Genomic DNA, 16,438 nt, shown 5'->3' on the forward strand with positions numbered 1-16,438 from the left:
ATGAAATCCCAATTGAAGGCGTTCTTACCAATGATGTCAAACCAAAGGGGTATGCCAAGCGGTTCAACAGAAATCACCCCAATCATGTGAGCAACTGGATCACTCTCCATTACAGTGAAAGAAAAATAAGGTTCTTCAAAGGAAATTGGCTCAGGGGATGGTTTAGGCTTGGATATCCATTCAATATGAAGCCGGGCAGTTGAAGACTTTTGAGGGCGACCATTATCAACAGCTTTAATCTACAAAATTCAGGGCAAGGGGAGGGGAAGGAAAGAAAAAAATATATATTTATATATAACTTAAAAATGACAATCATTAACAAAATCAATGTTCCGCAACTTTCTTTCCATTAATTAAAGCTATGGTTGGCTAAGTTTCATAATGAGTTTAAACTCAAGAGTTTACTACTTGTGTCTGCTTACCATATGTCTAAAGCTTGATAAGAAGATAAAGTCCTGGATTAAATGAACTTAGTACAAGGAACAAGAAGAAGAAATCATAATTGAAAAGAAGAAAAAAAAGCAACTCATGTTTCTGATACATTATCAGGCAGCATCTGATGTTAGCTAGGACTCAAAACTGAAGTCCCTGATATGAAAGAGCAAACAGGTAAACAGAATAAACTAGATGAAGCCTGTTCTAATAGCTGCATAGTGTAAAAAGGAAGGTAAGACAAATATTCTGACTCACCGAAAGAATATCATATTCTCGTGCTCCTGAAAATTTCTTAGAAGAAACAACTCCAGTTTTTGGTTCAATGAAGAATTTGCCATGCTCATCTCCATCTTCAATGCTATAGGAGATCTCTGCATTGGGACCTTCATCTTTGTCTGTAGCTATCACCCGATAGATGGGTTCCCGTCTGGCACTTCTCTCACGTTCTGGTTTATCCCGTTCTGGGAGTCGGATTTTGTAGAATTTCTGTAAGAACTGAGGCTTGTTGTCATTCTCATCGAGGATTTTCACGATCACTCTTGCGATGGTTGACTTTGGAGGAGTACCATCATCTGTCACTGTCACCTGTTTTTTAAAGGGAAAAAAAAAGGAAAAGAAGTCAATCCTCACCTTAGATAAATAGAATAACTCTAAAAAGTGAATTTCTGTTTTAGGCAGAATATCACTCCTTCAAAGGAGATGTCAACACAGGAATGTTCTTAAACAGAGGACAGGGACCGTAATGGTATATTAGGAAGTACTGGCATAAAGAATGGATTGGGTAGAAGAGGAACTGAAAGCATGAAATACATCCACATAGTTTATTTTTAATATCAGGACCTTCAACTATATGCCACAGTTATCGTAAAGTAGCCCTTAAAAAAATTAAACCAATCAGTTTGCTATTCTGTACCTTAGTCTTATCATTTTAGTTTCCATGAGTATAACAGAAAGATTTTGGAGGAAAAAATTCTCACTTAGTTTTTGTTTTAGCAGTAACCCCTTAATATGTTTCAATCTATTACCTTCTCAGAAGATAATGTTTGCTTAATTTTCTTTGCACAGAAATATTTCCCTTCCTGTCTCCGATCAGGAAAGGATCACATACTCCAATATTAAAAGATATAATTTAACATGGAATGTGAAATCTAAGAGAATCTTAATGGGAATGAAATTTCAACTAGGTACGAAAATGTTTTCTTTTCTATGTCCTCCAAAGAACCTCACCTAAGTATGAGTACCATGGCAGTCCTCAAGAATATTGAGAGGAGATTATTAGAGGTGCACATGGAAATAAAATTATGCTCCCTTTGGGTTGGGAAGAAATTTTAGTAAAAGGAGGCAATGGCCTTGATATAACTCATTTTTCTCCCTTTTCTATTTTTCTAGAATAGATCACTTGAAAGGGATCACATACTTTTGGAGAATTAAAACAGCTAATTAATAATAATGTATATTGATATGGCACTTAAGGTTTTACAAAGCCCTTTACATGTATTATCTCCTTTGATCTCCAGAAGAATTCTGAGAGAACTCCAACGAGAAAATATTTGTAAAGTGCCTGGCACATAGGAGTAGCTTAATTCATTCTTCCTTCTTCCCTCCCTCCTTTCCTTCCTAACAGAATAATTGCTGACCTGCATTAGTAAAGTTCATTCATTACAACACAGGTCTTGTCTCTCCTCTAAATGAACAAGAAATAAGTGAATTTATAGAATATGTTTCTTTATCTTTTTAGACGTTTATTGCTTGATTATTGGCTACCAAGTAATTGGCATTCCCCCTACAATCACAACTGATAAAATCACCTAAGGTATGGAAAGATTCTAATCTACACCAGTGAAGTATGCAGTCATACCGATTAAATGATTCTGGAAGCATTAAACATTGATATCAAAATCATAAATTGCATTTATTTGCCTTGCAGGTTGATCTGTAATTTTTAGTAACAAATTCTATGACTCCATAAGTTTTAAATCTTCCATGGAGAGGTAGCAACCACAGTATGATGGTTCAAGATCTGTTCTAAGAGACAGTTCAAGTCTTCGGTTGTAGAAATACTGCTTTTGTTACTCTGTGCCAAAGATATTTTAGTGCCTTGGGCAACTTTCTCACACCCTAAGTTGTAGATCAGTTGCAGATCAACACACTGGGAGGGGGAGTTTCGGTGACATTAACTAGTCATGGAACCTTAGAAAAGAACCATCTCTCAACCTGTTTTTCCATTTGTAAAATGGGGATAATAATACCACTTACCTCCCAGGGTTCTTATGAGGATCACATAATCTTTACTGCTACATAAATACATGCAAATCTTTACTGCTATATAAATAATTATGATTATTAGGATTATTTTATCAAGATAGAAAGGCTTGGAGTATGGGCAAAGTGATGCACTATTTATGTCTGCTGACTACAGACTAGCAAAGATACATTTGGTGAGGCTTATCACCATTTTGGTTACAGAGCAAGAGATATTTTTTGCCACAGAAACTCCTAGAGATAATCTACTAGGTTTCAGAGGGAGTAGATAACTGCATCCATGGACAATATACCTGCAGGACTAAAATTATAGACACTTAAAATATTAGTTCCAATAACCAGCAGAGAATCTAGTCTACCACGGGCTACAAGAAATCTCCACCAGGGAGACCATAAAATCAATTGCAATGATGGTTCAATAACCAAAGACCAAAAACAATTATGCAGTTTCTGTAAACAGAGTACCATAGATCAGAAGGAAAGAAATAGGGATGCTTCCATAAGGAAAGATAGAGAATTATTAACAGAGAGTTCTGCTTCTCCACTTGGGGACCAGAACCTCCAAAGCAGATGCAGTCAGTTTCCAAGGAGGTTGAACACGCAATTTGTTCGGAACAGCGGAGATCTGAAAAGGTGTTTGGCTTTAACAAACCAAAAGCTTTTTGAATGGAATGAAAATGTCTTCTTCACCTAGTAAGCATTCCCCCTTTCTTCCTCCACACTTTTTTATCTGCTGTGATAAAAGAAAATGAAATGCAAAAATGTCTTCCCTCTTCCCTGAGCTGAAGGATTATGTGGGACATCAGTTACTATAGGAAGACAGATAAGATGGAACTTACTACTACTCTATATTCTTACGCAATCTCTTCCTCTTCCCTTATCTTCTACCAGATTAGTTTTGGGAACTGTTCAACTCAACACACAGACACAGACACACACATGAGGAATGCAAGGAGCCATGTTCAGTGCAACAAAAGACAGAATGCTACTCTGTGGAAGAGGACAGGGTTGTCCCAGGCCTGCCCTAGGAAGACATTCCATGCTGAAATAATTCTACTGCGGTAGTCATCAAAAACCACGAAATTATCACATTTTTTTAAAAGGGAGGAAGAAGGGGTAAAAATGAAATGGATACAGAGTACTTAAAACACACATAATTATTAAATGTTTATAGGCTTCAGAATGACGGACACCAGTGGAAGATCCATTTACACAAACAATTGACAAATGTACTCAAACAGTCATTCTTTTCCATGTATGACTGGGCTGGAGAAATAGATTTACTTTGCTCTGTCTCTTGCATCTGCTTTCCTTCTTCTTCTTGGTCTCTTCTCACTTTGCCCCTGACCTTATTCTCCATTTCTACTTTGGCCTCTCGTATCAGGATTTGTTTCATAAGGCAATGAGATGTCCCAGTGTCCAGGGAGCTACATCTGGAGTCAAAACAATCTCAGTTCAAATCTGGCCTCAGACATTTAACTAGCTGTGTGACTCTGGGGAAGTTGTTTTCACCTCTGTATGCCTCAGTTTCCTTGTCTGTAAAGTGGAAATAATCACAGCACCAAGCTCCCAGGGTTGTTGTGAGGATAAAAAAATAAGATAATATTTGTAAAGTACTTTGCAGATATGCTTGTTCTTGCAATTATTAATTCTTACCTAGTTATTCTGTGTTTTGTACATTCAACTCTGGCCCCTTCTGGGGCTAGTTTTTACAACCTAGGACCTTGGCTGAAGATAAACCCACCATAACTGCTAAGTGATAAGCTGTTAAAGGTTGTTAAATTAACACTGAGGAGGCAGAACCCTTTGGAGATTATAAACCTTCCCACAACGGACTACATACATTGACCAACTTCTTTGTTTGCCAGACAACTGATAACTCCAGCACAAAAGTCATATGAGCTTCCTCCTTTCATTTTTTTAAGAAAAAAGAAACAAAATGCTTACTTCTAGTATGTGTTCGTCTTGTTGTTCTCGGTCTAATTTTCTCGATGTGGTTGTGATGAGACCTATGAATGACAAATAACTCGTTAGCCCTCAGAGATAAAAGCAAGGTTACTGCAAATTGATCAGGGGCTCCTGAAACAGTGGGGGGAAGACTATTATCCCAAACTTTAACCTATTTTTCAATGGAAACCTTAACAAGCAAAGAAATAGGAACCAAGAAGAGCCATGTCCAGGATCCCAGGGAGATAATTTTGTTTGCTGGATAATCCTACACTTCACTGTTGGTAACAGCTCTCCTCAAAGGTTGGGGAAGATAGGTAAAAGGGTGGGGGGGAGGAAAAAGCCTCATTTGCTGATTTTGGCAGTTACGACAATAGTTAGTAGGAGCAAAGATTGGAAATAATCCCTAAAAATCTACAGGCATAGGAATAAAACAAGTTATTAAAATAAAGCCTGGGTGTAACCATATGGGATTTCATTTATTACTCTTAGTATCCCTTAATTTCCACAAAATTTATTAAGAAGTGATGGAAATAAGGATTTACATTATGCATGATACAATCAAAAAGCATTACTACTTATCACTGTCCACCACTCATTGCCTTCCACAACCTGGCGGTATCTTATTTTTCCAGACTTTCTTCCAGTTTGTTGCTTCTACTACTTCTACTAACTCCTTTCTACACCCCAAACATGCCCTGAAATTTCCTACTTCCATGCCTTTGTTCATACTAATCCCAGTGTTTTCAACATTCTCCCTCCCCTTCTTCTGAATTCCTGGGCATCCTTTAATGACCAACTCAGATAGACATTTCCTCCATGAAGCCTTCCCTCAATTGTCCCCACAACCCCAACTCTGCTGCAGCAAAGACTTTTACATCTCAAATAGCTTTTCCTTCTTTATCTCTGTAATATACTTATCATGCAATATTATGTATTATAGTTTTCTAGGTTTGTGTCCTATCTTATTCCTGTGACAATAAAAGCTTCATTAAAGTAGGAACTATGTTTGGACCATATCTCATCTAAATGTTACATCTCCTCCAGTGCAAAGTACAGAACCGTGCACTGAATGTCTGTCCAAATGAACTGTGGCAGAATTAAACATTATTAGTTAAGACCTTATTCTTGCAGTGACACCTAAAGAAAATCACAGAACACCACAAACTGAAAAACCATCACTGAAGGTGAATAAACGGTGATGACAAGACATACTGGCCAGAAGAAGGGTGCCATTATTTCCAGTGAGGCTGTGCAGACATGAAATGACATAAAAAGATGTCATCCAGGAAGTGTATGACCAGGAAAGATGGTAGGTCTTTCATACAGTGAGAACAAGGAAAAACCTCAGAGAAATAACCTAACTGCTGTACTAAGAAGCATGGAAAATTAAGGAGGAGGTAGAGGTAGGGGACAAAAAACCCTAGAAGGAATCCAATAGAATGTGTAGATCCTTTATGGATTACTTTGAGGATGTAGCAGAAAAGCACTTCAGAGAATGAAGGGGAACAGATAAGTTTCAATCCCTATCTTAACTGATGACCACTGATTGTCCCTCATGTCCTCTGCACTCCAGCTAAGCCACACACACACCCTTTGAAATTCCAGTCAGATGAGTCCATTTTCTCTTCATTATCCCATGGCATTCAATCTCCAGCCTCCAAGACCTTGTATAGGGAGCCTGAGAATGTCCTCCCTCCTCCTTTCTACCTTTTGAAAATGCTAGCTCCCTTCAAGGCTCAGTTTCAATACCACCTCCTACACAAGGAAGGCCTTTCTAGACCTCCCCCCCTTTCTGGTATGCCACCCTCACCCCACAAACTACAATTCTTTAGTGTTTATCTGTATTTGTTTTACTTCCTTTGATACTATTTCTCCCCATTATCATGGAAGATCCTTGAGGGGATAGTCTGTTTAATTTCTGTCTTTGTCTGTGCAGTGCCTGATACCACCCAGAAGGTTTTTCAGGAATATATGTTAAACTGAATTGGTTTTTAAAAATCAAGTATTAAAGTGTTGATTAAGTACCTGCTCTAAAAGTCATGGTCCCTGATGATGTTCAAAAACCTCCATTTCTTTGGCCACATTCCCCAAGATTTAGCCTTAACAACTCCCCTAAAACTTCACTTTTTCTTAGTCACTATGTAAGTCAAAGTCATCAACATGATTACCAGACTCTGGAAGAAGAATCAACAATTCAGAAATTTTAAATATTCTACTTACTAACAATAAGTCTCTTTATATGGACTGTGTATATGTAGGGTGTCCATAAAGTCTTTTAAGCAATTAAATCTTAAACCTTCACGAAGATTTTGGAAACACTCCACATGGGAGAAGTAGAAAAACTTGTTGAGGTTGCTTGAATTCTAGCCTGGGGTCAGGCTTAGCAACCAGTAACCTTGGATTAACAAATGGATCAAGGGTAAACAGGACTTCTGAAACTGGAAAGACCTCTACAGGAGTCACAGAGGTGACAAAATTTAGTACAGGTCAGCCTGACTTCAGAAAGGAGTCCTTGGGGAACAAATAAAAAACTGCCGTTGTGTCCTCCTGCACTGAAAGCAATGGAAGGAAGATGGTTCTGGCTGAGATGAAGGATCTCATTGTTACAAGTTGGCAGGATCTGTTTTTCTCAAGGGTGGGGAAGTGAGCTCAGCCAGCATGGCTAGATATGTAGCTCTAGGCTTAATCTGGGGCATACTTCATCATCCCTAAACTTTCAGGGGCTGGATTTATGTCTGAACTTGGCAGCACATTGATGGCATCACAACCTCAAGCTGAAAGACTTGGAAATATCTGAGTTGCTGGGCCATGGCTCCCAGAGAAATCCCAGAAGGACACACAGAGGCATGCTACTGTACTGCTTTCCTGATGCTAAGCTGGCTCCCCAGCTGGCTCTTTAAACATCACAGCAACAGACATTAGAATCTAAGCTCCTTGAACACCACAGGCACTACATGAATACTTAATGATATTCTATCTCCAGTACTCCTTCAGCTTAAGTAACCATATCCCTACAGAAGCATCATCAAGAACCATCACTTGTATTTCTAAATGGGAGGGTCTACCAGGCCTACAAGATAATCTCCCTCCATGCTGAAAATCAGAGTTTTATGATCTGTGAGGGCTAGAGGGTGATTGGTGTGTAGGCCCCAAACCCCCAAAGAATACTCCTGGGGCTGGTCTTCACTGACCTTGTAGTCATCTGCATCATCACTAAGAGGTTCTGGTGGTTCTAGGCCACTAATAATCATTTGATCCTCACAACACACGTGCAAGCGTATGATTCCCATTTTACAGATGGTAAAAGGCCCTGAGAAGTCTTATTCTTACTGCTATCCATGTCTGTTCTGAGGATGTGGACCTCTAAGTTAACCCTTCTGGTTTAAAGGTTCAATGTGTGTGTGTGAGCATGGTACTAGACCTACAGTCAGGAAGACCTGACAGCTGTGTGACTCGGGCAAATCTCAAAGCCTCAGAAGCAGGTAGGTGGCACAGTGGATGGAACCTTGGGCCTGGAGTCAAGAAGACCTGAGTTAAAATTTGATCTTGAGACGCTCACTGTGTGAGCCCAGACAAATCATTTAGCCTATGTTTGCCTCAGTTTCTTCAACTGTAAAGTAGGGATATTAGCACTCAGGGTGGTTGTGAGGATCAAATGAGAGAATATTTATAAAGCACCTAGCAGGCACACAGTGGGTGCTACATAACTGCTTATTCCCTTTCTTCTCAATTTCTTCATCTGGAAAATGGGAATAATACACTTTGCAGTGTTACAATGAGGATCCAATGGCTATTACAGTTTTAGGGCTTCACCCAGAAAGAAAAATTAGGAATAATTCAATCAAATCCTTAGGTCACCCCAACGTTCATAAAACCCCCCTTCTATTTGCTAATTTCATGACTCCTCAAAAAGTTCTTCTTTACAAATTCATAAATGCCTCATAGTGGAATTCAGAGCTGCCTCTGGAGGTAGTCATTGCCATTACTTTACTCAAATAATTTTAGGACAAATGAAGGAAGATTGCTATTCTTCCTTTGCAAAAATTACTTGTCTTTGCACTGCAGTGGAAACCTCACAGTGAGAAAGGGGAAAGGACTGTTCTGCTTCGGTGTATTAAAATACCAGCACACAAACCTTAACCTGTGACAAGGCAGACCTTAGAAAAGAACTCTTCCACAGCAGAAAGCAAAAGAGAACTTACAAGGAAGCAAACAAGCATGTGCAGCTCTGAATATAATGCATGGTATTTATTATATAGGCTTTCTTGACAAAGAAATTTATTGCTACATATTTTGATCCTATGTTCTGCTGTGCGCATGGCAATGCTTTTTTTTCCCTCTTTTCTTATTTTGTATTTAAGTTTGTTGTTCTTTTTTCTTTTCTTATTGTGCATTTAAGTTTAAAATAAATTCATTTAAAAAAGAAAAGAACTGTTCTGTTCCATCGAGGAGAGAACTTTGTATTCTCCATAAATATTACTTTTTGGGAGTAGGGCTACTGATTTTAAATTTTATCCAATAAAATTGCATAATTTATTGTGTACATTGCATATAATAAAATAATGATAAAGCTGTCCCTGTCTCCTCTGTTAGGGATACACGGCATTCCTAAAATCTTAATGCAGTTTTAAGTTATTCGAATTTAGGAAGACAAGAAAAGAGAGACTTTGGGGGTGGGGGAGACATGCTAGTTCAGCTTTTTCTCCGGCTCCTCTACTTCATTCCTGGTACCTCTTTTCATCTGTCCATTCCCTAAGAAAGGCTGGACGCTGGCTCTCCAGGACTTTCTGTCCAGGAAAGTAGCCACCATAACAAGAACACGTTGCTACTTGCCATGGAACTTCCTACAGGAGAACTGTATCGCATGCCCTGCAATCTGTAGGACTCTATACCTCATCTGCCAAATGACTTCCTTCAGATCTTTATTAAGAAGGCTTTAAGCACATGGTTAGAGATGTTGATATCCACTTTGTAGGAAAGAGATAAGGGATCATTAACCCCTTGAAGGATACTTCAAAGTCGTTCAAGCTAATTCAGAAGAGGGAGCTCTGTCAACAGAGAAAAGACACTTACTTTTTGGAGATGCAGAAAAGTTCATAACGACACATGGTGGCATAATAACATGCTTCATTACAACTACCAGTAAAAAAAAAAAAATAATAACCAAACTTCATAAATTTTTCTGTCCAAAATAAAATTGGGGAGGTTGGGCTAGGGAGGAGGAAATAGAGAAGGTCATCCCAGATCTGCCTGTGAGGAAAACTAGCAGTGTGGAAACTCCTTCTATCAACAAGAGCAGCAATTCTCGCTCTAATTTAGAGTCTTAGCGTCTTGGGATACCTAAGACTTGCCCAGCACCATAAAGCAGATGTACATCAGAGGCCACAACCACGTCTTGCTGACTCCAGAGTAGGTCCTCTACTGTCTGGGACACATTTCCCATCTAAAGAGCACTTTAAATTCCTCAAATGGCTTTAAACATAGGCACATGAATTTGGCAGATGAAGAAATGAGCTTAGAACTGACATGATTTGTGTGTTCCCAAGACTTGTGTAATCATATCAAAGGAAAATCCCCGTACATTAGCTTCCAATTGTAATTTCAAGCTAATCTGCAATTGTTCCTGGTTTCCAAAAGGTAAAACAATCTTTTGCTAACATGACCAACGTCAAAATGTGTTTAATAAGAATGTATGTGTAGAACCCATTATAAGATTGCATGCCGTCTTAGGGAGGAAATGGGAAATGAGGGGGAGAAAATCTAAGTCTTATAGAATTGATTGTAGAAAACTGAAAACAAATGAATAAAAAAGAATCTTTTGTAGTTCGCTTTATTTCTGAATTATGCCGTCTATGAAATAACTCAATGTCCTTGAAGTAACTCAAGTGTCTGTCCCTTGCAGCTTGAGAGTTCGAAAGGTTAAAATTAAAAGTTATAAAGTATAACATATCTGCCACAAGCAAAAAAAAAGGGCATATGCAAGTGTTTCTTTGCTGTTAACTATGTTAATTTCCCTTTTCAGCCAGAACCTTTGAAATTAAAATTGAAAACCTAAAGACTGACTTCCATGGCTGAGAAAAATATGATTCCACTCTCTAAATCAATAGCAATTTGAATTCTGTGGAATTGGGATGTGAACCTTCTTGGCAATTAGAAACTCCGGTTTTCCCCTGCGGCCCTGTGACAAATGCATGTGTCGTTGGGAGGGGGAGAAGAGACATCACTAGGATTTCGTGAAAATCGCTAAAAGGGAGGCAACCACAAACACTTTAATATCACTGGAGTTCTTTTGAACAGATTCCGTTCAAAGCGGAGTAATAGCTAGCTTTTGCCATAAGCCATCACTCACTAATACTTTATTATGTAGCATTTTTGTAAGGAGATGTCTAGATTTTATAGAATGATGAAATGGATGAATAACAGAGCTAAAAAAGATGTTATCTAGTCTAGGGGTTCCCAAAGTGGAGTACGTGCGCTACTGTGGGGGGGGTGGGTATGAGAACCTTGTCAAGCAGGTATGGGGAACAATAAATAATTTCATTCTCTACTGATGTGGGTATTGGGGATGGGTATGAACTGGAGTAGGAAGGGGGGGGAGAACAGAGTGGAGCAAGGGCTCCTCCCCCTGCCTTGCAGGCAATCACATTGTAATATATCTCAAAATTTTGAAAGTAACAATTGAAGGAATCATTCCTAGTGTAACTAGGTGGTGAAACGAAGAGAAAACAGTGGAACTGGAATTAGAAAGAACTGGGTTCAAATCTGGCCTCAGACCCTAACTAACTGTGTGACACTGGGTAAGTCATTTAACCTGTTTGCCTAGGTTTCCTTACCTGCTGAATGGGGATGATAACAGTATCTCCCTCACAGGGTCATTCTGAGGATCAAATTGAAATATCTGTAAAATGCTTAGCACGGTGCCTAGTATACAGTAGGCACCATATAAAAGTTTATTCCCTTCCATTTCTTCCCCTAATGACCAAAAACCAAACAAGGCTTGGATGTGAAATTCAACCAACACGTTAAAACCTTTTTTTTTTTTGGACAGCGCTAGAAACAAAATCATCAAAAATGACCCAGTGAAAGATGGGCTAATTGAACTCTGAAATAAACAGAAACAATTATTTTGTAATCGGCAAAGTCACAAATTGAGAAGCAGGTGCCATTCATTCATACTCAATTAATCCCTGTGAATCAGCAGTGGGGAAGTGGATAAGGAATCAAAGAGAAAAACTATAGTTCAAAACTTAACTCAGGCATTGACTCAGCTTGTGTAAATTTACTCAGGTAAGTCATTTAACCTCTCTCAGCCTCAATTTTCTCATCTGAAAAATAGGAGTGACAACGGAACCTTTTTTCCCTGGGTTATTGTGAACATTAGTAAAATAACATCTGTACAGCCCTTTGCAAACCTTAAAGCACTTTATAAATAAATCCACTAATGAGGATTCTCCGACCTGTGCTCAATCAAATGCAAAGTAAGAAGCCAAACAGACACTTTTAGAAAACAACTGTACCAAGAATAAAATTGTTGGCTAACAAGAATAAGAATTAAGGGTCACACTAATTTATGACTGTTTTGATAAACATTTCACAACTTGTTAATATTAAAAAATGCTATGTGCTAAATAAAGTTTTATTTATGAAAATTTAATCTCTTACTTTTATTTCTTATGTGTATATGCATGGTGAACTCTAGGATTTATTTATATCCATAGTGAATACAAGAAATAGGAGGACTTACTAAAAGCCAAGAGAGAAGAAAGACCAAAAAGTTTGGAAATTCATGATACCATCCAACTACTTCATTTGGAATGAGATGCTTCAAAGGCAATTAAAATGCTAATGAAAAACAACAAAGTGAACTATCTCCAGGATCTGCAAAACTGGGAAAGTTTAACGCAGAATGAATCTATATATGTGGAGGAGGGAGCATAACACACACGCACACACAATCTGTGTGTTCACAGACTGCAATGATTTCAGCCAATATTTTATATGGCATGAAAATAGCCTGGTTAAAAGCAAGGGCAATAACACACTAGGGAAAAATAAGATGCATAAAAAACTGGAAAAGAAAACAGTCCTCAGATTGGAGAGAAAATTGTATTCATATGTGCAGCCTAGCATGGCAGCAAACACAACTGGAGGCTTTACACAATACATTTAGAAGGGTCTATGCAGATATGGGGGTGATCAGTCAGTGAACAAGCATTTATTTAGCATTTACTTTGTGCCAGGCACAGTACCAGGCACTGAGGAGGTAAAGAGAGGCAAAAACAAAGAAACCAATAAACAAGTCCTACCGTCCTTTACTTGCCCTTACAGCCCTACAAGTCTCAAGGAGCTCGCAATCTAATCAAGAAGATATAAGCAATAAGATATATACACACACACACACACACACACACACACACACACACACACACACAAGAGTTAAGCTCAGAGGGGAGGCCTTAAGGTGGGTTCAGTTTCATGGCAAAGGCTCCTAGCAGAAGATAGGACTGAAGCTGAGTCCTGTAGGAAGCCAAGGTGGGCAACCAAGCAAGCCTGTCTTCTGGACTTCTGATCTGCAAGTCAAACTGCATTGCTTTGGGAGCACATCCCTATGCCTACAACCATAATGTAGCAAATGGTCCAAGTAAGACTCAAATCTACACCTTCCTACTTTCTTACTAAAGTCTAATGATTCTCTCCCCTCCTCCCCCAACTACATGACACGATTCCCTTTTTAGCATCACAGCAGTTACAATATATACATTCTCTTTCCCTGGTGAGGCTTGTGAAACTCTGTAGACTTTCACCAGCAAATTCTGTTTATAAAATACAACAAATGCCTCCAGACTTTCTCCCCAGAGGCCTAAGGGGAAAAAAAAAAACCTCCAGTGTCTGAGAGAAGTGATCATTCTCTACCTCTGTTTCTATCTTAACTGTTTTAAGGGGCTAAAGAGAAATTTGCTTACTCATTAACTACAGTTCACAACCTCTTGCAAAGACCCAAGAATTTGAGCTGCATAAAACCTCTTACTGTAAAATCATTTCTTTAGAACACCACCAAAATTCTGCTTACATCTAGCCATTTCGTGTGAAACTAAAACTTAATGGGGTCAGTGAAAGTGTCTATGAGTATTGTTGGACCTGTCATGGCATATCATATGCTTACAAGATCAAAAGGTCACTACATTCATTCATTCTTTTCATTCATTCATTCAACAAGACACTATTTTGATGAAGCAAACCGTTCCTCTGAAAGAGCTTTCCATGGGAAGCTAGGAGAATAAAACCCAACCACTGCCATCCACTATATATATATCTCAATGATCTGACTGACTTCAATTTCAGACCCGAATTTAGATGGCTTCTAAGGTCCCACCTTTGAACTCTAAATCTATGATCCTATGATTCACACAATGTTTTTCAAATGGCATTATATAATCTTATGCAGTTCTCAAAATAACTTTTGGAGATAGATGGGAAAATTATTATTTCTACTTTACAGATCAGGAAACTGGGGCTCAGATCTGAGGGTAGTATACTCCTCAACTCGGGAAGACTCAATGGCTCCCCATTGCCTTTAAGATAAAATATGAACTTCTGCTTTAGGCATTTCAGCTCATTATTACTTTATATCATGCACTGAACCCTCCAGACAAAGTGGTCTGTTTTCCATTCCCTCTACTGATTATTCCATCTCCCCTACCTCAATGCCTCAAGACCTCACTTGGCTAAAAAGCTTTCCCTCTGCACCTTCACCACTTGGAGATTCTAGGTCTCTCCAACAGTTAGCTTAAGATCTCCCCTTCCTCAGGAATTGTTTCCTGATCTCCTCAGGGTCTTAGAATCACCTTCCTAAACCACTATGTATTTATCTTGTCCACAGACTACACTTGCAACCATATTATATATCATCCTGGTAGAACGGGTGCCCCTTAAAGCAGGGACTATCTCATTTATATCCCCAGCACATAGTGGACCCTAAATAAGTGCCTACTAACTGACTGACATGTGAAATGACTTGTCCAAGAGGTCACAGATTGAGCAGCAGAGCTTAGATCTCCACACATCTTCTGAATTTAAGGGCAGTACAATTTTCATTATGTCACACTACTTCCCAATGACAGACAATAATTCATAGTTCTGCATCATGGTTAAGAAAGAGAAACATTAAAAGGCTGTATCAATATTTTCCACTTTTCTTCCAATACTGAAAATCTTTTTCCAGTTACTATGCTCAGTCAACTGAAAGAATGCCCTCCCTCCCAACCACATAGTCCTGTAAAATTTCAGATTTAATAATCATATTATTTGGAGAATAGTTAGGCAAACAGTCTATATGAACCTTTATTTCAGCCATTTTATTGATTTCTTTGAAGGGAGTCCTTCAATATATTATCTATTTTCTATAACAGGCAAGCATAGAAAGTTTATGGCACCTACACCCTATTTATTCAAATGGTTTAAGAACTTTAGTCCTGACATTTAAACATTATTTGGCAAAAAGAATGTATTTTGTTTTTGTTGTAGGCACCTTCAAGACAGGTATGATTTCATCAGGGCTCATTGTTACTCCGATCTGTCTATCTGGGAAGTGGTTTTATCTTATTTGAACGCTTCTACCTTGGCTGAGATGACTCCCAGGGTATCCATCATACCTTATGAAGAAGTGACATCAGTGACAATTACAGTAAAAGAATGATAATACCACTGAGTACAACTGTAAAAATGTATACTTGAAGCACTGTGGGGAGAGGTATTACTCCAATAAACAACCAAAAGCCATGGGTGAAAGATGAAGAAATGTTTTTGTTCCTGAAAAGCTAACCTATTTTGTTAACTACTATAAGATGGCAGGAATTTCCTCGAAGAAGTGAAAAAGAGAGGGTCAATACTTAGTCATGTGAGTAAAGTTAAAACATTTCAGAAAATTAAGAGTGGCATACGTGAAGCTGTTTTGAAAAAACTTCTTCCTTTGTCCTGGATCTGAATTTTAACAAACTGTCATATAGGCTGCTATTTATTTTTAACTTCTAGGTCCAATAAAACCAATTTTCTCTTCTTAAATAGGAAGAAAAGCTCAGTTACTATTTTAATATTTGTGCTGAATACTATCTTCCTGAAATACAATATGGATTACTTTTACTATTGTCTAAAATTTGGATTATTATTTTTTGGGGGGAAGGGAAGAGGTAATCATGGTTAAGTGGCTTGTCCAGGGTCACACAGCTAGTCAGTATCTAAGGCTGGATTTGAACTCAGGTCATCCTGACTCCAGGGCCAGTACTCTTATTCTTTGAGCCCCTTTTGTTAATGCACCTAAAAAAGAAATGACTGCAAGGGAACAAGCATTTTTTAAGCACCTTCTAGGTGCAAGGTACTATGTTAAGTGCTTTACAGACATTGTGGCACATGATATGCCTTTAAGAACCTGAAGGCTACCTAGTGGAAGGGATTTGTTGTTGTGCCAAAGCAGAGCAGAACCAAGAATGATGAATGAAAACTGCAAAGAGGCAACAGGCTGGAAGTTGGGAAAATCTCCCAACAGTGAGAACGGGGGCCTCAAGATGAGTACTCCCTCCTGGGAGGTCTGCAAACCAGGGCGGAATGATCGCTCCACTTGTATGTTTGTTAGGTTACAGGAGAAGTCCTTTCAGACAAGGGATGTACTGAAGGGCTACTTGCTGGTCCCTTCCAACTGTACCTTTTGTAATTCAGTGACCATCTAAGACACGTATGCAACATGTGCTTCGAAAGACACAAGCCCAGGCAAGGAAAGACATAGGAAGGCTAGATG

General features: G+C 38.7%; 1 protein-coding gene across 3 annotated transcripts in view; it reads right to left on the reverse strand.

Annotated features, from left to right (window-relative positions):
* FAT1 (FAT atypical cadherin 1) overlaps positions 1-16,438 on the reverse strand; it is a 167,876-nt gene that overhangs the window by 60,402 nt on the left and 91,036 nt on the right. For all 3 annotated transcript variants that reach the window (XM_072625190.1, XM_072625188.1, XM_072625189.1), the window contains exons 4-6: positions 4,645-4,706; positions 691-1,020; positions 29-239 (exon numbers count right to left, since the gene is read on the reverse strand). In XM_072625190.1, the coding sequence (XP_072481291.1) occupies positions 29-239; positions 691-1,020; positions 4,645-4,706 (603 nt within the window). The remainder of the gene's footprint in view (positions 1-28; positions 240-690; positions 1,021-4,644; positions 4,707-16,438) is intronic.

The sequence above is a fragment of the Notamacropus eugenii genome, chromosome 7 (assembly GCF_028372415.1).
Source record: "Notamacropus eugenii isolate mMacEug1 chromosome 7, mMacEug1.pri_v2, whole genome shotgun sequence".
In the NCBI taxonomy this organism is placed as follows: domain Eukaryota; kingdom Metazoa; phylum Chordata; class Mammalia; order Diprotodontia; family Macropodidae; genus Notamacropus; species Notamacropus eugenii.